Here is a 25,297-nt window from a genome sequence, read left to right as displayed (position 1 = left end):
GGGGGGGGTAAAACCGGACCGTGTTTCTCTACCTGACACAAGAAGCACTGCTGTGGGCGGGGTGGCCGGCGGTAGACAAACAAGGAAGTGACGCCATCACGTTGCGTTCTTAAAGCGAACGTCGGACTTCAGGCAGGCGGAACACAAACAGGCAGTTGTCTGTTTCTGGAGGAACTTTAAAGTAAGTTAGTTTGACAGCTAGTTCGGTGCTAGTTATTGTGTTGTGACGGTGAACAGGTCGATAGAGTCACCTGTTAAGACTGTTTATAACCTGCAGAATTTCAGCTGAGAGGCGGACATGGTCTCCACGATCCGGAACACAGACGTGAAGCAGGTAAGACTCACCTGAGGCAAGTTACTTAGGACTGTCGCACCCCGAAAGACAGTGAGACAGGTGAGATCACATACCTGCAGAAACACTGCCAGCCAGCCCTGACAAACGTTAGAGATATCACACTGTATTTTGTGTCAATTCTCCACCAGATTACATTGAAATAATCAGGTATTTTAATGTCACGTTTCTCATTTCCAATAAAACATCGCGTAAATCTTATAACTCGAGACGCCAGTGTTCTCTGGCAAATTCAGCTAAAACATTATTTACCATGCAGCCCGCTATTGCACTAAAGTTTGAACTCTTTAAGCTTACAAACGCCCAGTCAGAGTGGGAGAAAATTGAATGTGTCAAACATATTTTAAAAGTTAAAATTATATGAAACAATGGCTGTATAGTGTATGTAATGTATGCCGAATTGATGAGCGGGGCCTAATAATTTAAAACACACCGTAAGTCATGTTTTAACTGTGACATACCTTCACCAGTTAGCGACGCAAAGCTAAAATTACATATTTTGAAAATGGATTCGGACCGGAGAATATGAGGCTAAAATTGGGGCAGTGTCTGCAAAGACTCAAGAGAAGATGGCTGCACAGAACAAAACTATTCTTTAAGACGGTGAGAAAATGTACAGTAGCAAAAATCTGTGTACGAATACTTAAAGCTAGGGTTGGAGAAACTAGCAAGAGACAGCTAGATTTTGAAAGTATCCAACCGAAAAAATCCCACCCGGCCTCCGTCCCAAGACACTCCCCAAAAAAACATTTTCACGCGCAATGAAAATGTGTTTTGAGTGCACGTGCGGAGTGCGCGCAGGTAGGTTGGATGGGTTTATCACCAAGTTACAGGCCTGCAACAGCCACAGATCCGGATTTGTTTCTTTGATTGCTGTCGGGATGTAAAGAACATTTAAACAAATATAATAAAACATGTAACCAACTTTAGCTTTAAGTTAAAATGTCTGTATGATGTCAAAGGCCAGGTTTCACTTCAAATTCTGTTATTTTAATTATACTGTAACTGTTCCATGTTGGTTGCCTGTTGGTTCTGTGTCCTGTCTGATTTAAAGGTCAGATAGAAAGTGCAGGTGAAGATGCAGGATCTGTCTCCTCTGCAGAAAGATGCTGATCGCGCAGTGGTTGTCGCGGTAACGTCTCGTGCACTGTTTAAATGTGGAGCTGATGATGGTGGTGAAGTGTACGGCGAGGGCGTGGCTTTCCCGCTGCTGCAGGTCAGAATTAAAAACTGAAAGACATCAATTTAAAACTTTTAGCAACTGTTTGTGTGTAAAGTAGTGATAATCATTCATGCCAAATGGTTTCTATTAACAAAATCCTGTCATTTTGAAGAAGTCTCTGCTGTAAGTCTGCCGATATTCTATATTTTTCTAATTGTCAACAAATCCCATGTGCAGACCCAAACCGACAATGAATTGATCCGGCTGTTTATCCGAAGCCTGATGTATCATACTCCTCTGTGCCATAGAGCTCCATTGTTGTCCGAAATACTCACTGGAGCACCAAATGTGGATTAATCCGCTGCTGAAAATAGTCCCCAACAAATGCGCTATTTCCTCCAGTTTGAGTAATGTTTGCTAAAAACTACAGTGACCAGCTGGAAATTACTGAACTTTTTTTTTTTTTTTTTTTTTTTTTTTTTATATATATATATATAATATATATATATATATATATATATATATATATATATATATATATATATATATATATATATATATATATATATATATATATTTATTTGTGAGCCGTTTTTAGAGATTCACGTCTTCACTCAGAGCCAATGGGCTTGAAGCTCAGAGCCACAGACAGGGTAGGGAAGTCAAAACGTACTGAGAGATTGACTGTGTTAACAAGGTAATCTTAATTCATATACATGTTTTACTCTTCAGGCGCTACAGAGAGTGAATGAACGTCTGCTGGAGGAGAATCCTGCTGAGTCGCTGCTGTTTGATGTCATCCTGATCACCACCAACAGCCAGCAACAGCAGCAGAGCTCCCGCATCATCTCCAGCACCCGACATTACGGTAATCTCACTTTAACCTTCATCTCCAGCACCCGACATTACGGTAATCTCACTTTAACCTTCATCTCCAGCACCCGACATTACGGTAATCTCACTTTAACCTTGATCTCCAGCACCCGACATTACGGTAATCTCACTTTAACCTTCATCTGACAGATTACAGTCAGCAGCAGATCAGTGTTAGAGTTTGTAGTCTTATTGATGACAGCGTTGACTTCCTGTCACGATGTCACCGCCGCCCTGTTTGCAGGTCTCGAAGTCGGCAGGTTCTGTTTTTCCAGCGAGGAGGATTTCATCAAGAGTTTACTGAAAAATAACGTGCAGCTCTTCCTGTCAACAGACAGAAACGAGGCGCAGCGGGCATCACAGAAAGGTCAGGAAGTTTCTTCTTCTCTGTAATTTATTACAGCTGATGTGTGATGGATATGAACCTCTTTGTGAAATCTTTGTGCACGGTTTAGCGGACATTTTTAAGTAAGGCTTCCAGAATATATGCCTGGCATTCAGAATAAAAGCGGTTAATTAAGATAAGTTTAGTCTACAGCCATGCTAGCTGCTCTGAGAGGTTGTACCTAGGTAAAGCGTTGCTTTGAGCTAAATGCTAACATCAGCATGCTAACATGCTCACAGTGACAACACTGTCATGCTGATGTTTAAGGAGGTAAAATGTTTACCATGTTCACCATCTTAGTTTAGCTTGTTAGCATGCTAACATTTGCTTTTTAGCACTGAGCATAAAGCACTATTGAGGCTAATGGGAATGTTATCAGTTTTGCGTAAACTAAAGTATTGGACAAATAAAATTTTGGATCCACCAAAGTTATTACAATTCATCCTGAAGTGAACATGAATGTCTGAACCAAATCCAGTAGTTGAGAAATTTCACTCAAAACCACGAATGTGAGTCTCGTGGTGGCACTAGAGGAAAAGTCACGTGATCACCAAAGTCAGAGGGATTCATCTTCTGGGGAACATGAATTTGTGTACAAAATGTCATGGCAATCCATCAACAAGTTGCTGAGATATTTAAGTTAGGACCAAAGAAATATTACGACTTTCTTTCTCCAAACATTTTTCTCATAAATTTTCTCAAAACCTCAAATTTCTTTTTGCTTAACAGTGGCCCCAATAGTCAATTTATACAGCCCGATATCACAATACTTTATTTTCATGATGTTGAAGTATTGATCTTAAAAAATATTATTAGCAACTTTGGTCGCAACTTGTGTAGTTTCCCGAAGGTGAATCAGTCTCCTTGTCATTGGTCCAGGTGTTCTCTCGGCGCTGCTGGACCAGCAGACGGCTTTCTGTCCGTCAGAGCAGCTCAGAGTCATGTTCTGCGGGGACGCCGTCATCCGGCCCGACACTGGCCCAATGCCGGCGAGCCGTCAGGCTGCTCAGGTGCTCACAGCAACATGCTGCTGATACGTCACCTTTACTTTATAATTCATGCAGAAGATTTTTCCAAAGCTGAGCGTCCTTGAACGTACGCTCAAACCTCTGAGATTTTTAAAGGATAATTTACATTCTTCTTCTGCAGAGTTTCTCGGCTCAGCTGGGCAAGATGCGGGGGAGGTTCAGCATGTTGGAGAGCCCCCTCAGCATCGTCCTGGTGACGTCGCGCGGCGGCAGGGAAAGCTGCGGCGGCGCCCTGCGAGCTCTGCGGTCCCGCGGCTTGAGCGTGGACGAAGCGTACAGCCTGGCCGGGGCCCCACGGGGCCCCATCCTGTCCGTGCTCCGACCTCACTTCCTGCTCAGTGATGGCTTCAGCAGCCTGGAGGAGTGATGACGTCATGAAGGGTTGTACTGTCACATGACCTCACAAAAAACTTCCCTGTGTCTTTGAAACAAGCTGCCAAATCCTCAAACTGAACTCAAAGTAAAAAAGCTGGGGGGGTTTTCAGCTCATTGAGCGTTAAAGAGCCAATCAGTGCTCCAAAGTGAAGCCCCGCCCACCACCAGATTTCTAACCACACGATTGGATGCTGTTACACAGCAGTAAACTGGAGTTTTTGTTGACAAACATGCTTTTTTATTTTTCCTTTCAGAAAAATGTAGCTTTCAAATTGGATGATATAAATAAATCTGGACCAATCATGTGTGTAACTATTACAGTCCAATAGTTTGTAAATTCTACATTAAAAACTCTGTTATTGTGTTTGACCTTTGACCCTTAATGCTGCTGAGCAGAGGCTGTTTGTCTTCTTCAGTTTCATCATTTCAACTTATTTCAAAGAAACTTTCAGCTGTTACTTTGTGTTTTGTGTCTTTGCTTATTGTCTGTATTTAAGACTGTCCACGTCCTCTGCTGCTCCATCACTTCGTTTAACCCCTCATGTCCACAGGATGTGTCCCTGTCTCGTCTACGTCACGGTTCAAACGTCATCTGGAAGTGTTTCAGTCTTTCAGTAGTCTGTTCGTCAGCAGACACATTTCTATGTAGCTCAGAATTGTTTTAAAGACATTTGTTGTGTTTTAAAGCAGACTGATAACAGTGATTTTTTTTTTCTGAAGCACTGTATGTTTAAACAGTGAGATATTACGGGGCCCCAGAGGTCTCAAAAGATAATATTTTTTTGGTGGTAGGTGGCAGAACTTCTGTCTCAGTATACACCTGTGGTCTTGATATATGGATTTGGAAGATATCCAAATATAAAACATTAAAAAGAAAAAGGGAAATACAGTTGTGTGTGTGTGTGTGTGTGTGGTGTGTTTTTGTTGCTGTGATGTTTAAAGAAGACCAGCAGGTGGCAGCAGAGGACTTCAGTCAGTCAATAGTAATTGAGGAGCCTTAATGAGGTGCCCCTGTAGTCTTAGATGCTACAGAGGTCTTTGAGGTTCCAGGGGTCCTTGGGGAGGTTCTAGGGGTCCGGGGACTTGAGAAGGTTCCAGGGGTTGTTCAGGAAGTTGTAGGGTGTCTTGTTGTCCCACAATGCAACACACAGCAGAAATGGAGGAGCTGCACACAGCTGGTCACATGTTGGTGAAACTGATAAACTCAGAAAGAAAAACATCAGCTGTTTGGGAAATTAAGTTATTGGTGACTAACAAAACAAAAATAAATATAACAAAACACAATAACACTCTGTGCTTTACACACATATTTGTACCAAAATAAAAGTCCACTCACATCATGTGACTGGACACAGGAAGTACATGCTATTTACTTGGGGTGTTCTTGTTATGCAGCTGATTTACGCTCTATCCTGAGAAGTCTGTACGATTTGTTTTACGGAGATTTAAAATTTTGTCTGTTGTAATATTTAGTTTTTAATGACTAGTACAGTAGGCGATACGAGGGGGGATGCCATCCCCCTTGTTAAAAATGAACAAATTACCTACTGGGCATAGAGGTCCTTGAGTAGGTTCCAGGAGTCCTTGAGGAGGTCTAGTACTCTTTGAGGATACTCCTGGGGTCCTTGAAAACATTTTATAGATAATAAATGTAATCAAATATAATAGTAAGAGAATCCAGCAGGTTCATGTGATCAGTTCATGTGAGGAGAAGGAGGCTGAGCTGATGTCTTCAGGAGCTGCCGTCTCATCTCTGTTGCCACAAATTAAAACATGTTCAGTGAAATGAAACAGCCCGGTGCGGTGGTCTATTTCTGACAGTCTCATATTGTCTAAATGATCTGGAGCAGAAAACATTTTGTTATCATAATCCTGAGTGAGGTTTTGATGAACGCTGCCATCATCAGCTCTGCCTCCTGAACATTTCTGCTGCTGAAACAGCTGCATGCAGGACGTGTCTGTTCAAAACTTCATAAACTAATTCAGTCTGTTAATGAACACTTTAGATTTTGTTATTTTTCTGAAAGGAGGAGTAGTTTTATTTATTTATTTAGGAATTATCGGTAGAAAGAAAATAGTTCCTACATGAAACTGCTCACAACAAATCTGTGGATTATCTTGAGTATCCGGGTCATGATGTCTGGAAAGAGACGTTGCTGTTGAGTTTTTCAAATGTATTTTTTTTGGCGCTTTGAACACTACAAGCTCAGTTGCATATAGTCCCATTATATTAAAAAAATGCAGACATCTCAACGGCCGATATCTCCACAACTTGGCAACTCACACTTAAACAATCTAGATGAATAAATAGCACTACAGGTAAGAGGAAAAATATGTGTTTTTGATTTTGGGGTGAACTGTCCCTTTAAGGAGTTTGTAGTTTTCTGTGAGGAGCCTTTCAGGAGGTTCCACTGGTCCTTGAGGAGGTTCTAGTTATCACTGAGAAGTATCCACTGGTCCTTGAGGTGGGGCCAGGGGTCCTTCAGCGGGTTCAGTGGCCTTAAAGAAAAATTGGCCTGTTTTCTATAAAGTTCCATAACTTTGCACCCGCCACCTGTTGTAGTGATTCGCGGTAACGAGGACTCGTGCAAAACAACACATATTGAGGCGAGCTGCACAAGCCTCCTTCAGCTTTCCAAACAAACATTATTTTTTCATGAATCATTTCAAATGCTTTTTCTCCAAGTCCGACTGAAAGTAGATGCCATGTTAGCTAACTGCATAGTGATCTTCTTTAGGGGCAACTTACAACGGAGTGCAAAGTCACAATAGTCACATTTATGGGAAATATGCCAAGTTTAAATCCATTTTTCCTTTAAAGCATGAGGGGTCCATTAGGATGATAAGAACATTTGTGGTTTACATGTCTGATTTTTTTTGTTAAATGTCACCAGCAGTCAAAAACAGATGCAACATCAAACTGGTTCACAGCTGCTGGAAGGTAAACTAAACTATACTGTAACTGAATCAAAAATGCAGTTGTGTTTTATTTCTGAAGTCAGACAGGAGGTGTGTCCAGTGTTGCGCCTTGGTCCCTGGAGGTTTGGATGACATCACTGCTCAGCTGATGCAAACAACAAGGCCTCAAAATTAAAAACTCTAATTAAAAATCACCTCGTCGCCTTCAGACCAGAGAGGTGACAAGAGAAAGTCCAGGCCCTCATCAGGCTGCTCAGAGTTGGCTGGAGTCAGCGGGTAGAAACCAGAAAAGTTCTTAGACATTTAACACGAAGCCAAAGAGAGCAAGATTATAGAAAAATAAAGGATCTCAGTGCAAGTGACTCAACCACCAACCAGCTTGTGGCGGTCTCAGGAGGGACCTGGATTCAGAGTAAACCTGATACAAAATCAATAACAACATCAGCTCCACTTCTTTCATTGTCGTCTGTACACAATCGCTGACTTCACTCTCCTACCAAACAGAAATTTTGGTGGTCCCATTGTCGCCTTTTCAGTGACGTATATCTGAAATGTCCAGATTTGTAAAATAAAGTGGAAACACAAGAAGAACCTCATACCAAAAGTTCCTTAAAGTTCAGGTTCTGGGAAGAACCGTGTTTCAAATTGGTGGGTTACTGCAGTCGAGAAGAACTAAAAGTGAACAATGAAGCTTACATTGTAGCTGCTTACGTGTTGGTAAAAAGGAAGTCACTTATATCATGAGACTAACTGCTCCTTCTGCTCTCAGCCACAGGCAGGACGGTCAGGATGGGGGGATGTGATGAAGGAGGAGGAGGAGGAGGAGGATGTTGAAGCATCTGTTGGATCCTGAAGCAAACTAGAGGGCAGCGGCGGTGGGAAAATGATAAAACATGTGAAAACAGTCTGAAAATACTGACTGACTGAGCAACACTGTGAAGGAAACAGTAACAGTTTTTTTACACAAATTGTGGAGAAAAATGTTTTGATCCTGTCTTAACACAGAAGTCTGTCAGAAAAATCTGGCATTTATGACTATTTCATCACATTTTTTATTCATAAAAAACATGAAAATCAAAATCATATCAAAGTTAGTTTCCTTCTTAGCATTGCTCGATCCCATCAGGCAGGATTTTAGAAATACTGAGGTGATGAGTCTAAACTTCCCCACCTGCATAAGAGCTTTGTGATTAGCCACTAACCACACTCTGTACAATTTTTGGAGGATTAAAATTTTATTTATTAATTTACCTGTTCAATTACATTTTCTGTAAATTGTATTTTCCTGCATGATGGTCTAAATGTTATTTTTAATTTTTTCCTAATATTTGTAATTGCATTTGATATTCTTGGACTGAAAATGGTCAAATTTAAAGATACTTTGTCTAAAATATGTATTGGATCTAGCCCTAAAAACCTCATCTCATCAGATCATACACTTAACTTGACAGTACTCATTATTGCACTATTACTTGTATTACTTGTATTATACCGTACATACTTATTAGCCTCTAAATCCACTTGGTACTTACACTTATTTTACCTTTTATACTTATATCCCCTTTGTACTTAATTTATCTTAGCTGTATTATAGTGTATTATATTTTGATTTGCTTAGTACTTCTATTCCAAGTGTGCATCGACGTGATAGTGAGCAGCTGTAACAAAAGAGTTTCCCCTCGGGGATCAATAAAGTATTTCTGATTCTGATTCTGATTAAAACCCTCAAATTCCCAGAAACAACAAGTGGTCGTTCATGTAACAGCCGTAAAAGCACAATTTCTGTAACATCTCGTTGAACTCAGGGCTCACTCGCAGTGACGACACTGCGAGGAAAAACTTTTTTTAGACTGACTGGTTCCTGGAAAATAATTTCAGATTTCCACTGAAGCAGAAAGTCAACTCCACTGATGGATAAAAACATGAAAAACACGTGTATTTTTCTTTAATAACTCAATTTATCAATGAGATGATATTCCGATTCTATAATTTATGAATGTGTGTATATAGGTTCTGTATGTTTGAACAGTGTGTGTAATAATGTGGAGTTTAACAGGTTAAAGAAGATCTCTGTACCAAGACAATGATAAAATAAAAACACTAGACTGAGAACAGTGTCACCTGAAAACAGGTGAGGTCATGTGACTGCATCATCTCATTTGATCTCAGCTCATATTTCCTGAGAGGCAGACTGATGTTCAGATGTTTAGTCTGACCGGCGGCGGTGATTTCTGACTGACTGAGTGAAAACAGCAGCTGAGCTCTGACGTCATGACAGACACTCTGGATCTGAATCATTCATCAATCATCAAACTCATTCATACCTGCTCATACGTCTAATTAACATAAAACACAGAGTGGAAGAGACCGACAGCCTGTCTGCCTGATCAGTACAGTTTCCCTCAGCGACTCAGTGTGACCTCCCTCACTCCGAGGACTATTTTTAGCCACTTGTTAGACAACTTGAGGAGACCCTTATTTTTTATTTAAAGGAACTACAAAATGTGTGAGCCTTTACATTGATACAGTTAAAACTTTTCACATTCCTGTGTGTAGTGAACCAACTCCACTCTTTTATTCTTTGATGCTAATGCTATAAATACAGCAGTGGCCACATGCTAAACCTAAACTACAAGTTAGTGGCCACCTGGCAACACCATGGCAACCACCCGATAACAATGTGGCAACCACCCCAAAAATTCCAGGAACCACTCAGTTACTACCCCCATCCATATATCAACACCATAGCAACCACTCAACAACCACCCCATCAATGTATCAACACCATAGCAACTGCTGTGCAATCGCTCCATCAATGTATCAACACTATAGCAACCACTCAGCAACCACCCCAGCCATATATTGACACCATAGCAACCACTGAGCAACCACCCTAACCATGTATTAACGCCATAGCAACCACTCAGCAACCACCCCAGCCATATATTGACACCATAGCAATCCCACTGCAACCACCTGAGTCATGAGTCATATAATGACACCATAGCAACCACTCTGCAATCACCCTAGCCATTTATCAACGCCACAGTAACCACTCAGCAGTCACCTCAGCCACGTATCAACACCATAGCAACCACTTAGCAATCACTCTAACCATGTATCAACACCATAGCAACCACTCGGCAGCCACCATGGCAACCACTGAACAACCACCCTAGCTATGTTTCAGCACCATAACAACCACTGAGCAACCATCCTAACCATGTATTAACACCATAGTAACCACTCGGCAGCCACCTATAAACACCAGCAACCACCTAGCAACGCCTTAGTAACCATGTACTCCGCACTTTGAAAATGTAAGCAATGACATTCTCAATAACATATTTGGTATTGACAAAAAACAATAGCGACTTTTGCTTAATTGTTCATATTGTTTGTTTATTTTGTGGCTGTAATGAACATTGCAGCCTGTAGGGGGCGAGCACTTTAAACTGGTACTCTGGTTGACCTGTTGCATGTATGATGTCTTTAAGACTTGCTTTAATATGTTTAGTGTTCTTATAAAAAGTGTGCAGTGATTGAGTATGAACATGTGACAGAAGAAAATGGTTTATAATTTCGGTCTGGTTTTAATCTGAGTCTCTTGATTTAAATAAATCCAGATGTTGGGACTAAACAGCAGCAGAGGATTCCTGCAGTTTGCTGTCTGAGTGGGGGATTCCTCCTCTCTGCCTCAGTTTAACCCACAGTCCTTCACTCTACACTGCAGAAAATGTCCCGCCAGCATGTTTTAGCCTCCAAATCTCTCAGAGGCTTTTACTCTGAAACTCTTTAATCCCCACAGACACTTTGGTTCCAGCAAAACTTTATTTAAAATTCAGTAGAGATCACAAAGTTTCCAAAGGTACCAAATCTGTCAAGCTGAATTTTAGGGAAATGTGACTAAAATGTCTTTAATCTGACTGCTGTGTCCTGAATTTAAACACTAGAGATTATGTTTAATTTACATGTTAATTTGTTGCTACTAACACCAGCATTAGATTTATGTCATCTCTTGTTCTCTGTCTTTTATACACAAAATCTGCAAAAACACCGGCTCAATCCATTAATTAATTGATAAATGAATGGATTATTAAATATTAATGTGTCACCTGCATTTAAGGGGTTTTGAATGGGTGAAAAAATTTGAATGAACCAAATAGCATTATAAGAATACCTGAATTTTCACCTTGATTGAGAAATTAAGGCCCTTTTAGGTCATTTAAGGGGCGGCTTTCATATTATTTGGCCCATTATAAAGAATTTTTGCCTTTTTTTAAACTTTAACCGTACAGATAATACATTTAAAAAAAAAACCTAATCCATTAATTGATTGATTAATTACTGGATTGAGCTGGTGTTGCTGCAGATTTAAAATATAATTTATTTACACATAAGATAGAATAATTAAAGGTATTTTAATGGGATGTCCAGTGGATAACTGATGGATAAATCCATGTATTGTAATAGCCTATATAAGGGGTTTTATCTGCACGATTTTAGGATTTTTTTAAGGTGTAAAAATCCCTGACAAGCCACTGATCAGCTGGCCAATTAAGGTGAAAAGTCAGTTCCCTTCATAATACCTTATTCCATTCATATATCCATTAATTTAAACAAAAAAGCAATTTAAATACATTCATTAACATGAAATAATTAAATAATCCAATTAGGCCTAACTGTTAAATAAAGTTGTGGATATTTTTTGCAGCGGTCGCTCCTCTCCTCACACACACACACACACACACGCACACGGACAGATGAACAGACAGACAGACAGTCAGACAGATGGACAAACTATGTCTCCTGCTGGAGCTCAAGGACTGAAGGACACCGCAAAGCGCAGCTGATAAGCGGCTTTAATCGGCTAATTTGGCCGCGGTGGCCTTTGCTGCAGGTGAACACACCGGAGCCGAAAACACCCGCAGTCCGACACACTCACCGCGGTCTGACCGCAGAGACGCTGCGGCCGGTCGTCTCTCAACAACCGGAGCTTTTAACCGAGGAGACATGGAATTCCTCCTCAACTTTCTAATGCATTGAGGATTTGAATGCGCTTTGGATCAACTCCGCCCGAGTGTTTTCATCTTCACGACACAAAATGTTCTGTCTTAAGAAGGCACGCGGAACTTTATCAGCATCTGTTCAATAATTATGAGTTAACGGTGTAAACGCGTTTTCTTTTGTGAATTAGACCAAACTCCACCGGTTTCCATCCTGTGTTTGGCGGAGGGTTTGTTTTTTTGTTGGTTGGTTTGCGTAAATTGCGCACCGGAGCGCTCTGGAGCTCCACGGTACAGTCTGAGTCTCAGTGACACCATGATGAGACCACAGTGCGGAGACCAGAGTCCGGCCCGGCCTTCATGAGAGCCCGCTTGCCGCGCTGCTGCGGCTCGGACCGGCACGGAGCGGAGCGGAGGAGCCGCGGCGGAGATGGAGGCCAACCTGAGCGCGGCGGTGGCGGCCCCGGAGGCGGCCGCGAGGGGACACAACGTGCCGGCGCTGCTGTTCGGGGTGCTGCTGATCGTGGTGATCATCTGCGGGAACCTGCTGGTGTGTCTGAGCGTGTTCACCGAGAAGGCGCTGAAGACCACCACCAACTACTTCATCGTCAGTCTCGCGGTGGCGGATCTGATGCTCGCGGTGCTCGTGCTGCCGCTCTTCGTCTACTCCGAGGTGAGAACACCTGAACCACGCTGTCTGTGGAAATATTAGCTACACTTTACACTTGCTTACAGTTAAATGTTCAAACCTCACAGCTGCAACCAGACCTCCAGGGGCCCCCGACTCTTTTAGGGGCCCCACAGAGCTGCTTGACTTCAGAGTCCAGATGCAGGTCTGTCTGGTCTCGGCACAGCAGGTGTTATGGATTCCAGCATTTTCCTTTCAAATCTGTTTTAAAGAGCCGCTCTCTGCATGGAACATTTAACCATGTAACAAAAAACCCTTAAAACACCCAAATAACCTTAATTTATCCCTGAAAACACCCCAAACACCGTAATTTAGATTAAGGTGGTAACCAGAGATTCTTTAATTTGTCCATTAATTTGGAAAAGCAATAACCAAGCCCCTTAAAAACACTTTTATTTGAAAAGTCCTTAATTTACAAGTTAAGTAGATTTTAAGTAGTAGCCTACTTGACTTTCCCCTTAATTGACATATTAATTAACTGCTGCTGACAGGAATTAGACTGATGTTACCTCTGTTGTTACCTCTTCTACACACCAAATCTGCAGCAACACCAGCTCAATCTATTAATTAATGCACCAATTAATGGATTATAATATATTAAGGGTGTTTTAATTGATTATATGCTTGGTTTAAAGGGTTTTCAGTTATTTAAAAAAAACTCTTAAAATGAACCACAAAGCATGAAAGTCATCACAAAATGTTCACGTTAACTGAAAATTTGAGGATATGTTAAGGCATAAGGGATGGCTGTCATGTCATTTGGTCAGGAGTTGGTAAAGAGTTTTTACACCTTAAAAATCCATTAAACCATGCCTCACCTTAATACATCCATTAATTATCCCCTTAAAATCTCATTAAAAGTATCTTAATTACATCATTATTGTATTGTATGGGTAAATGAATGGGGTTCAGTTTCATAGTGTTCATAAAACAGAGAGAAACAACAGATACATTTTCACACTAGATATTTGTTGCTCAAATCTCGTGACCGTTTGTTCTCACAGTTCAGTTCTTTATTGTCCCACAAGAGGAATGTCTTTTTGCAGCAAAGCAAACATAAACACGGTAAGACAATAAAAGACATTAAAAGTGCTGAGGGATAAGAGAAAGTGCTGAGCTGATGAGGAACCAAGAGAGTTTATGGTATATATGAATTAAGAGCTCTTATTGCACATGGGATAAATAATATCCAGAAACCGTTATCTCTCAAATTCCTGAAAGAGACGATGGTCTGCATTCGCTGTGATGGATTTGTGTTAATAAAAGTGAGATTAAACATTAAGAAACAAGTAAACACAGTAATATACAAATAAAATATACAGATACAATAAATAACATTGTGGTAACATGAGTAAAAGTACCACAGTGTACAAATGGTACAAGTAACGTGGCAGCTGGTAAAGTCCTATCTTAGCCTTTAATAATACATCGTAATTAATCTGAATCAGCAAAGTAACTAAAGTTTGCAAATAAACGAAATGGTGTAAAAAGCACAATATTGTTCTCTGAATTGCAGTGGAGTAGAAGTAGAAGTACCTCAAAATTGTACTTACATGCAGTACTTGAGTAAATGTACTTATGTACAGTGACACCTGCCGATCACAAAATACAGACCAAACATGGCTCATAATTTGTGGATTTCTAACATGTTGCAGAGTGCGTAAAGAGAAGGGAAGAGTTGTTGGAAAGATACAGCTGTGAGGACGTCGGCAGTCGTGTTTGTTTGCAGAAATAAACGATCCTGCACTGCGCTGAGCTTTTACGCTTTTGGAAGGTTTTTCTATTGTTACACTCTTTGCTGAATTTGTGGAAACCTAGAGTATGTTTAGCAATCGCCAAAAACATCATCAGCCCCCTAAAGTTATACAGGAAACTAGTCATCAGCTGAGTCATCGTGAGTATTTAACATGGCCTGAGAGATAAAATGATTAGTCTCCCCGTTAGACCTGGACTTTGGTCGTCTAAATCTCCGCCCGGAGGGGAGAAGCTCTAACTCTCCACACAGAGGATGAAGAGGACACTGCGAAGCACGTCTCTTACGTAAAAATGTGACACAGATCAGGCAGTTTAACACCAGTGATCTTACCGGCCACTTTGACTACATGCCGCAACCTGTTCCTGTCGCCCGTTGAGAGATCACCAAACCAAGTAATAACAGAGGAGGTGATGACTGACTCCACCACGGAGCTGTAGAAGAGCGGAGCTGAACCACGCGCACCTCAAACCAGCTGAGCTTCCGAAGACGTGCAGTCGTTTTTCTTGTAACTGTGGAATAAAAGGAGCAGAGCGGTTTGCAGAGGTGGACGAAGTACTCGGCTCCTTTACTGAAATAAAAGTACTAATACCACAGTGTAGAAAGTTACAAGTAAAAGTCCTGCAGTCAAAAGTAAAAGTACTAACATGAAAGTACTTATATACCAAAAGTAAAAGTACTCATCAGGCAGAATGGCCCATTTCAGAATAATATATATTACATTATTGGATTATAATTATTGATGCATTAATGTGTTCATCACTTTAATGTTGCAGCTGCTAAAGGTGGAGCTCATTCCAGTTACTTTATATACTGCTGGGTAGCTTGTGAATTTCCCCCCTGAGGATCAATAAAGTTGTATCTTTATCTATAATAATACATCATCATTTATTTGTTGAATATATTTTGTATTAAGTTTAAGCAGTTTGACGCGGTTGCAGGAGGAGTTAAAGTTGACATTTATAACGTTTATTATATCTGGTAATAAACCATTTATTACATGTTTATATTCTGCTTATAAATGCTAAATGGGGGGGGGGCACAGCTGTACAAAACCTGCTGCAAGTTGAACCTCTTCAGCTGTCACAGGAAATACAAACATTTTAAAAATGGACGTTTTTCTCCTCAGATCAGGACGTTGGTGTTTTTATTCATTTAAAGCCAAAAACAGCATTTTTGTACTCCTTCCATTTCTCAGCCTCTCAAAGTCTCGTAGCAGCTTAACCAGGTTTCCTAGAAAAATGAAGATTTATTTGAAGTGACTAGGTGCATTTAAGATTTATAATGGATTATATAACATGTAGAATTTAGGTTCGCCTAGAAAAAGTAGTCGCAAAATGCATTTTATTAGATTTTTGAAGGTGTAAAATATGAGAGCTCATCACAGAACAGTAACACAACTACTCAGTGACATCCGGGAGGTTTTTGGTGAAACTGACATCAGCTATGAGCTCACAGCAGCCTCACAACTAATAAATAAAACAGGCGAGAAGATGAACTCAAAGTAGTCAGATCAAACCATGTCACTAATCTTTCTGACTTCACAGGGCTCGAGGGTCAACACCTAGAATGTGACTAGTTCACTAAAGCATCATAAACAATAAATAACATCTATTTAGTGAAGTATTTTACAGCCTCATTTCTCATTAGGGAGAATGTTACTTGGATCATTATAACACCACAGAAGGAGGAGTTACAACTAAGTATGAGCGCTCATTTTGCTTATAATGAACAGGGCTATTGATATGTTGATTGACAGCGAGATACACCAATCGATTCATGTGCAAGCCGCACTTTTAACAGGAGGCGGGACGCCAGCGTTTGAATCAGCTCCCAACCTTTTCTTGTGTGACCCCTGAATACAAAGCAGTGTCTCATCCTAAGTTGCACGTCGTAAAACAGGGAACTGAGTGAACTGTCCCTTTGACCAACCAGTCAGCTCTGAACTCGGGCTGACCTTCTGATGAAGCCCCGCCCCCTGATACCGTTAGCCCCGCCCTTCATGTGACATCACTGAGCAGACTCCAAACACAGAGAAGAAGAGTCTGAAAACTTATTTAATATTATTTACTGTGATTTTATTTGTTCTTTAGAGTCTTGAATGTCTCTTTCACCTGTTTTATTTTACTCTCATTAATTAATTTCACTTTTTTTAATCTTTTCTTTAACTTAATGGTTTCCCAGCGATCACAACTGACAGATAGAGGCAGAAAATTCTCTTCCAGGCAGTCTTTGTCTATCACAGCTCGGCTCTGCTCCAGGGGTCAGAGGTCAGCCGAAGGGGCCCCACAATAACAATGGATTTTAGGTGTTCTTTTTTTGTCCTCTCCCTCTTGTCTTCTTTGTGTCTGTTTATTTATCCTTTCATCAAATGTTTCCTGTTGTTTCCTCCTGACAGTTTATCTTTGTGTGGTTTTTCATCTAAACTTTTTTTGTATCAAAAGTAAAAGCACCAGTGGTGGAATGTACATTTACTCAAATACTTTAGAAATTTGAGGTACTTGTTCTTTACTTGAGTCTTTTCTTTTTTTATGCCACTTTCTACTTCTACTACATTTCAGAGGGAAATACTGGACTTTTTACTGAATTACATTTATCTGACAGCTTTAGTTACTTTAAATTAAGATTTTTTTTTACACAGAACATATGCAGAGCTCATAAAATATGATGCTTTGTTATGAATTAAATTACCCAACAGATTATAGTACAGCTGAAACAATTATGTCGATTAATCAGTTAGTCAAATGTGAAGATTTGCTGCTTTTCCTTTTAATTATTTTAATATTGTTAATAAAGTTGAGGTTTGGACTGTTAGTTGGACACAACAAGCGTTGTCAGGGTGTCACTTTGGGCTCTGGGTCATTGTGACGGCATTTCTCACTATTTTCTGAATTTTTACAAACCAAACAATCAATCGATTAATGGAGAAAATAATCAGCAGATGAATCCATAATGAAAATAATTATTAGTTGCAGTCCGATAAAAAATAGTTCAATATGAGCTCCACCTCAACCAGCTACAGCAGTAAAATCCTGCTTTTACATTAATGCATGAGTAATAATAATCTAATGATATAATATATAATAGTATAACAGTCACATGGGACATTTTTCTGCATTGAGTACTTTTACTTTCAATACTTTAAGTACATTTTCCTGATTATACTTACATACTTTTACTTAAGTAACATTTTCAATGCACTTTTACTTGTAACCGAGAATTTTTACAGTGTGGTATCAGTGCTTTTACTTCAGTAAAGGATCTGAATACTTCCTCCACCACTGAAAAGCACTCATGCAGAAAAAATGTTATATGATATAGCATATAATTGCAATAATTCTTACTGGTGCATTAGTGTGTAAGCAGCGTTTCAATGCAGTAGCAGGATCGCGGATGAGCTCATTTTAATCGTTTTAATGTTTGCAGATGCTTTATTCTGTAACAATGTGTCACATTTTATAAGGTGATCTTAAAATATTCATCTGCAAAGTAACTATGTCAGATAAATGTAGTGGAGTAGAAGTATAAAGTAGTTTAAAGTACTTCAAAGTTACATGATGTATATATGGTATGTCTATGTCTGTACAGTAAATACAGCTGGTATGTTAATGTTGAGTATGAGTGAACGTACTGAGCGTGTTTGTGTCTCAGTTCCAGGACGGCGTGTGGACCCTCAGCACCACCATCTGTGACGGTCTGATGACCATGGACGTGATGCTGTGCACTTCCTCCATCTTCAACCTCTGCGCCATCAGCATCGACAGGTCAGTGCTCACCTGCACAGGTACACACAACAGACAGACTACACTGCAAGGAAGCAACATGTAAACAGTAGGTCAGTCTATGGGGAAATATGATTTAAATGTTGGTATCAGAAGTTAACTCTTTAACTGTGAGGTTTAAACACAGATTTTACACTTTAAAGTCTGTTTCCAGGTGTTGAGGAGTCCTACTGCATATGTGGAAAAAGTTGTTTTAAGCCTTTAGTGTCTCCAGAGGGAGCCGTGTGAAGTCTGATAAATGGCCTCAAGTGATGTCACTTGAGTCAGCGTCGCTTGGTGCTGAAGACGAAAGTTTGTAAATGAAAAAAATGTGTTGGTGTGACAGACAGAAAGAAGTGAGCTCACCAGACCTCTGCGGCCCGCTTTTTATCACGGTAAATTATCTTCAGCTGTAGTGAGGAAGATGCAGATGATTGCAGCCGAACAAACCCTGAAACTCCTGCAGGAATATCAGAGGAGGAGAAGAGGTCAAAGTTCAGCCATAATTCACAGACTCCGTGTCATAGCCAGAGCTTTAATCAGCCCCAGGTCAGGGTCATCCAGCAATAAGCAGCTGATTCATCAAACCAGAACCCTGGGCGGTCTGTCAGAGACACAGAGGACACCTCGCTGAAAGTTTCAACCCTCCATCTGAAGGTCGTCAGGGTCAGACAGTCACGCCACAGTTCACTCTGATGTAGAAATATGATGATGACCTTTTGTCTGTTTCCTGTAAAAATCCCCAAAGAAGAAAACTCAGAGCAGACTGAACAATTTAAAGCCCCAAATGAAGGATGCGTCTGCGGTGATGAACTGCCAGCTTCGCTCTGCGTTCGTTAGTTTGACCCAATGAGATTATTTGAACTCGCGGCTGATATTGAAGGATGAAAATTGGGGCTGCTCCTCAAATCTAACGTCCCAACTCCAGAAAACATGATTACATCAGAGACTGATGGAGGCAGTGAGGCTAATGTGGACTGATGGTGATGATCTTAAGCTTTTTGAAGCAGCTGGCAGCCGTTAGAGGTTGAACTGGATGACAGAGTCTGAATAATTCAACAAGACTGGGCAGGAAACAGATCCGAAAGGTCTGCAGAGAGTCCACCTGCTGCTGCTGTCCACAGGCTGAAGGGGGAAATCTTCTGGTCTCTCTGCAGGTTTGATGGTTTTAACCGCAAACTGACTGATGACCTGCTGTCATTCATGACTTGAACAGGACCAGGGGCCCGAGGGCTGAGAGGGCCCCTGAGCCAGAAGAGCCTCTGAAGTTAGTGTTATAATCTTTTATCCACATCACATGTTTTTCCTCCTGATCATGATCCTCTTTTGACTTGAGGAAATACGATTATTCGCTTTTAGCAGAGAGTTAGATGAGAAGATTGATCCCACCCATGTCTGGCCATTACATATGAAGCTACAGCCAGCAGCCGGTTAGCTTAGCATAAAGACTGGAAACGGTGGGAAACAACTGGTCACAGGACTTTTTTAACATCATCTGTACCACATGTTCAAACAGAACTTGGAAAAACTGTTTTTAAAAACTGTTACAAGTTTTGAGTCATTTCTTTTGAAGATTTTAAAATATTATATTCAAGCATTTTCAATGCTACATGTCATTTTTTTTGTTAGTGTGTAACCACTGTTCAGTGTTTTGGTCCATGCTCATACTGTATATGTTCTGTTGTGCTCAGGTCTCTTGAAAAAGATATTTTGATCTCAATGAGATTACTTAAAGGACATTATGACCTGTCAATCACAAGTGTAACTAATAATTTTATTAATTGCTGCATTGCAATTCTTGCTGGAGGGAAGCATTATTAATGTTATTAGTTCCACCTGTTATTTTCTAGCTGTGAAAGGTTCAATTGTCTGCTGTAAAAAGATTTTTAAAAATTGGTCTGTGAATCTGATTCATTTTGGGACGATAAAGAAACAAGAAGAGTGCACTGATTCTGCAGTAAAACAACCTTCTGCTCAGTCTTAAAGGATTGCAATTATTAATGGAGTCCATGAAGTTTACAGAGCACATTCATGCTCCTCAGAAGATTTAAACAACATATTTATCTCTGTGAGGGAAAGTCAGTTGGCAGCAAGAGGGGGATTGGTATAAAAAATACTGTACTGTTCTCAGTAGAAGCCAAGAAATTCTGACATCAAAAAACATCTAAGATGATCAAATAATAATGAAAACAAATTGCCAGGATAAGTCCACTATATAACCTGTTGAAATGAGGTGTTACCACAAAGAAATCTCTTCAGTAGCGCCACCTGCTGAGAAAATATTAGTATTTCAGCCAACATATCTTAAACTACCTGAAATATAGTTTCAGTCATTCCTGCTCCCCAGAGGATGAACCCTTTAGATTTGAATGACCCTGTGACCTTTCCCTCTAGCACCACCTTCAGGACAAACTTTACATTTTTACCTCCACTACCGGTAAGACCCTAACAACCGTTAAATCATCAAGATGTTCATATTGTGGCTGTAATGAACACTGCAGCCTCTAGGGAACATTAGTAGGATGTCAGAAAGTGCCATCAACTCTAACATGACAAACATTATAAATGAATATCGTGAATAAAACGTTTCCATGAATAATGATGTGGCAGCTCTCAGTTTGTTCAGGCTGTCAGTGATGTCATTTCAGGTGCAGCAGATTGTCAAACTTCTCTCACTTGCTGCAGGTTCATCGCCGTGTTAATCCCTCTCAACTACAACAGGAAGCACGTGGACCTGCGGCAGACAGTGCTGCTGTCGGCCACCTGGATCCTGGCCCTGGCCGTGGCCTCGCCCGTCATGTTCGGCATCAACAACGTGCCGGGCCGCGACCCCAGTGAGTGTAAACTAGAGAACGACGACTACGTCCTGTACTCGTCCGTGTGCTCCTTTTTCATCCCCTGTCCCATCATGCTGCTGCTGTACTTCGGCATGTTCCGCGGCCTGCGGCGCTGGGAGGAGGCTCGTAAAGCCAAGCTGAAGAACAGCATCCAGGCCTGCCGCAAGCTGCAGGAGGCCGCTGCCTCGCTGCCACCACTGGCCTCACTGCCGCCACCGCTGCCGCCCATCATAGAGAGGGAGCTGACGGATACTCCGGATGAGCCGTCCACCTTCCCGTCCCCAGACCGGCCCTTCCACTCGTCAGAGTACAAAGACGGCCCCTTGCGGACGGTCAGCTTCGCAGAGATCAAGTTCAACCCCGACCCTCGCAGGAAGAAGACGGCCAAGATCAACAGCCGGGAGAGGAAGGCCATGAAGGTGCTTCCTGTCGTTGTTGGTGAGTTAGCTTCCTGTTAGTTACATCATCACTACCAGACAAGGCTGGATTACCAACAAACCGAGCAACTAGCCCACAGATTAAGGGCTCCAAAATTCAACAACACTTGTAGTTTTAAGAACAATTTTATTGTGAGCCTGATGAATGCCACCAGCCGAAACTCATCTGTCTCACAAGTTGTGAGTTCTGGGCCTTGGCTGCTGTAGAGTCGGGGGTTTCTGGCACAACTTCACCTGCTTCCAAGGTGCATGGAGCAAGGGTAAAAATTCGTCCAACACTGGTGGCATTTTGGCTTGTGTAGCCTTCGATGGCCACAGACCTGCTGCCCCGGGAAACCACAACTCCAGGTTTACTTTTTGTCGACTGTTTTGTGCTCATTTAAATAGTTTATTTTCAATAAATCAGTACAAACGCTCGGAGCAGCTGCACTTTATTGTAAGCAGTGTTGGGTAAGTTACATGAAAAATGTAATCAACCAACATGTTATACCTGTATTTAACAGATGCAGAAACAGCCCCCAGCCCCTGAACCAACGCCCCTAAAACTGAATATCAAACGATGGCCGACGTGGAAATTTTGCCCGATTCTAAAATTAGTTAGGCGGCAACCAATTCAGGTTTAAAGTCAGGCTTAATCAGTACATTATCTGCCTGGCTTAACACATCCTGGACAAGTTTGTCCACTGAACTCACTGATACGAAACTGTTATCAACCCTCCCTTCCAACTCCTGGTAAAACAGCGAACAAGGCAACCCCCCAAAAAGAGTTTCTGGGATTGGTAACTGTAATGTAATCGCTGAATTTCTCATTGTAATCAATTACACAACTGTTTCAGCCCACAATGTGTTACAGCCCAACACTGATTGTCACACCAACATGTTTCAGCTTGTGGCCTTCATCAGAAAGAACCTGGACCCTGATGAAGACCACAGGCCAAAATGTGTTAGTCTCACAATAAAATTGTTCTTTATACTACTAAGTGCTGTGGAAAGTTTTGACTCCCTACTTTGTTTGACCTCCAGAGAAACAAAGAGGGACTGAAAAGCCATCTGCCAACAGCAACATGTTGGAACAAGGTCACACATGGAACAAACAGTACTCACATGTTAGTTCACAAACATTTAAATGAGGTTTTACAAAGTTACAAAAGATTTAGTAAAAAGTTATCTATCCATCCACCCATACGCTTACATGAATAGTGATATAATGGGCACTGCAGGTACCTAAACGCCTCACCGCCACCTCTGATGTCTGCTCGGAGGCTGCAGGTACCTGAACGCCACACCTCCACCTCTGATGTCTGTTCAGAGGCACGAACACATCAGTTAGAAAAGGTCAGCCTATTAATAGCAGCTAGTGATGGTCCACAGCAGCTAATCCTGCAGCTTCTTAATCTGAAATCCAATTATTACGTAAGCTTGGTCAGACACGATTTTCAGTGTGCAGGTAGTTCTCACGAATCTCTGCTTCATTAACTCACTTGACAGTTCCAGTGGCAGCCTGACAGTAGAGGTTAACGATATAAAGAAAATAACTAATTCTAAATTGTCTGACCAATAAATTATTTTGTATAAATTTAACTCCAGGCCTGTATCGGTGATCTACATAGTTTTAAACATTTAACTACCACTGAGCTACCTGCTGCTACTTGTGTGAAACTGACGTGAGGTGATCACCTACATTAGAAGGTCGCTACTCTTTTGGTTGGTAGGTAGGTAGATGTGGAGGTAGGAAGGTAGACTGGCAGGTCATTGGTAGAGAAATAGGTATGTAGATTTGGACGTAGGTTGGGAGGCATGTAGATGGGTAGGTAGGTGAATTAGTGCAGAGATAGCAAGTTGGCAGACTGGTAGGTAAATTAGGCTGGTTGGTAGGTAGATATGTAGGTCAGTTGGTAGATTGGTAAATAAGTAAGTTGGTAGGTTGGAAGGTGAAGCTCTCCTTCATTAGCTCATCTGACAATTAAGGTGACATCCTGACAGTAGGGCTGAATGCAAGTTGGTAGATTAGTAGACAGGTCATTATAAAAATAAAGCATTCAGCCCAACCTGAGAGCAACGTTCTTACAGATTATCTCAAGATTTAGTGATTTAGTGACCCAACGGCGAGTTGGTAGATCGCTTGGTAGGTTTGTAGGTAGATAGGTATGATGGTTGGTAGGTGTAGGTTGCTAAGTATGATGGCAGGTAGGTAAATTGGTAAGTAAATGATAAGTAGGTAGACTGCTAGGTAAGTTTGTAGGTAAATTGGTAGGTTGGTAGTTAGGTAGGTCAGTTGGTAGGAGGATAGGTGGGTTGGTAATTTGGTAAGTAAGTAAATTAGTTCGTAGGTAGCTAATCTGACTATTCAGGTGGCAACCCTACCAGCAGTCAATTGGTAGATTGGTAGGTAGGTTTTTAGGTAGTTAGGTAAATTAGTAGGTTTGTGAAGTATGTAAGTCATTTGGTGGGTAGGTAGGTGAAGCTTTCCTTCATTAGCTCATCTGACAATTAAGGTGACATCCTGAGAGTAGGGCTGAATGCAAGCTGGTAGATTAGTAGACAGGTCATCATAAAAATAAAGCCTTCAGCCCAACCTGAGAGCAACGTTCTTACAGATTATCTCAAGATTTTCTTTTTGATGGAGCTAGGCTAGCATTTCCCCCTGCTTCTTATCTTTGTGCTACGCTAGGCTAAACATGTCCTGTACTGGTCGCACAGAGATTAAATTGATATCCATCTGAAACATCTGACTCTGGGTAGAAAGGGTTTTACCTAAATGCTGGTAAAATCAAAGTGAGGTTCTTGGTGTTTCTGTCTGACTGTAGACAAACTCTTCTGATTCTTCTTCTTCTCCTGCAGGTGCCTTCCTGTTCTGCTGGACTCCCTTCTTTGTCCTCCACACGATGCGAGCTCGCTGTAAGGACTGCTACGTCCCACCAGCCCTGATGAGCGTGGTGACGTGGCTCGGCTACGTCAACAGCGCTCTCAACCCCGTCATCTACACAGTCTTTAACACCGAGTTCAGAAACTTCTTCAAAAAGTTCCTGCACCGCCTCTTCTCCATGAACGCCCGATGAGGACGCCGCTGCTGCATGGGCGATTTTTAAATGCACAATAGCTGCAAGAGTCACTACTGACTGTTGATTTATTGTCTGTAGTCTGTGTATGTTTCTATCATTTCCTTCCTCTGTGAGGTTTTTATTTTTCTACATGTGACGACAGCAAAGTTTGTTTGAGCTTCATGTTTCCTGTGAAGAAGCTTCAGTCTGAGGAACAAACTGTTCAGAGGATCAGCGACACATCTACATCACACAACCGACAAGAACTGATTTTATATGTTGAAATTCATCATTTCAGAATAAAGGTTTTCACACAAAAAAGCTGGTTGTTAAACTGTGCGTTTGTGGAGCGACGCAGACAGAACAACTGTGGTCTGTAGCTGATTTTAAAGATCAGGTCGAGTTCGAGCTTGAGAAACTTCTGTTTGTGGTCACATCAACCAGATGATCAGATATTTGGAAAATGGTGCTAATACGCAGGTATAACGTGTGTACTCACCTCTGTGCAGGGGTATTCACCATTTATCTACCTAAAATACCAAATATATGAGTCAGTATCCTGCAGAGTAAGGCTGCAGCCAATCATGTTACCATCTTTCATATAACCTGAATTCAGTTTTTAAGGTAGTGCCTCCTCCAAGGCAAAATGTGTACCTCCCTAACAAAGCAGCAAACCCCAC

General features: G+C 41.2%; 2 protein-coding genes and 1 long non-coding RNA gene across 8 annotated transcripts; 2 read left to right on the top strand and 1 right to left on the bottom strand.

Annotated features, from left to right (window-relative positions):
* Positions 1–40: 40 nt before the first annotated feature.
* On the top strand, positions 41–5,064 carry LOC122874676 (cytosolic 5'-nucleotidase 1B). Of its 6 annotated transcripts, none has more exons than XM_044192865.1 (7): positions 41–181; positions 278–334; positions 1,455–1,568; positions 2,247–2,382; positions 2,632–2,754; positions 3,652–3,782; positions 3,922–5,064. In XM_044192865.1, exons 2-7 carry the CDS (start codon positions 299–301, stop codon positions 4,165–4,167), a joined length of 786 nt encoding a protein of 261 aa, XP_044048800.1. In that variant the 5' UTR covers positions 41–181; positions 278–298; the 3' UTR covers positions 4,168–5,064. The 6 variants fall into 6 exon arrangements, with proteins under 6 accessions (XP_044048800.1, XP_044048805.1, XP_044048802.1 ...); XM_044192867.1 differs by having other exon boundaries at positions 113–181; positions 1,407–1,568; XM_044192870.1 differs by lacking the exon at positions 1,455–1,568.
* Positions 5,065–11,862: 6,798 nt separating this feature from the next.
* On the top strand, positions 11,863–24,942 carry LOC122874666 (D(4) dopamine receptor-like). The gene is made up of 4 exons (XM_044192849.1): positions 11,863–12,773; positions 18,193–18,305; positions 20,988–21,577; positions 24,418–24,942. Exons 1-4 carry the CDS (start codon positions 12,531–12,533, stop codon positions 24,633–24,635), a joined length of 1,164 nt encoding a protein of 387 aa, XP_044048784.1. The 5' UTR covers positions 11,863–12,530; the 3' UTR covers positions 24,636–24,942.
* On the bottom strand, positions 12,856–19,568 carry LOC122874672. Its single transcript, XR_006377654.1, has 3 exons — positions 18,669–19,568; positions 18,173–18,317; positions 12,856–15,053 (listed from the first exon to the last, which is right to left on the bottom strand). It is a non-coding gene; the product is annotated as an uncharacterized LOC122874672 (long non-coding RNA).
* Positions 24,943–25,297: the final 355 nt, after the last annotated feature.

This window comes from Siniperca chuatsi, linkage group LG4 (assembly GCF_020085105.1).
Source record: "Siniperca chuatsi isolate FFG_IHB_CAS linkage group LG4, ASM2008510v1, whole genome shotgun sequence".
Lineage (NCBI taxonomy): Eukaryota > Metazoa > Chordata > Actinopteri > Centrarchiformes > Sinipercidae > Siniperca > Siniperca chuatsi.
Note: the sequence above shows the minus strand (reverse complement) of the source record. Positions and strands in the feature narration are given on the sequence as shown.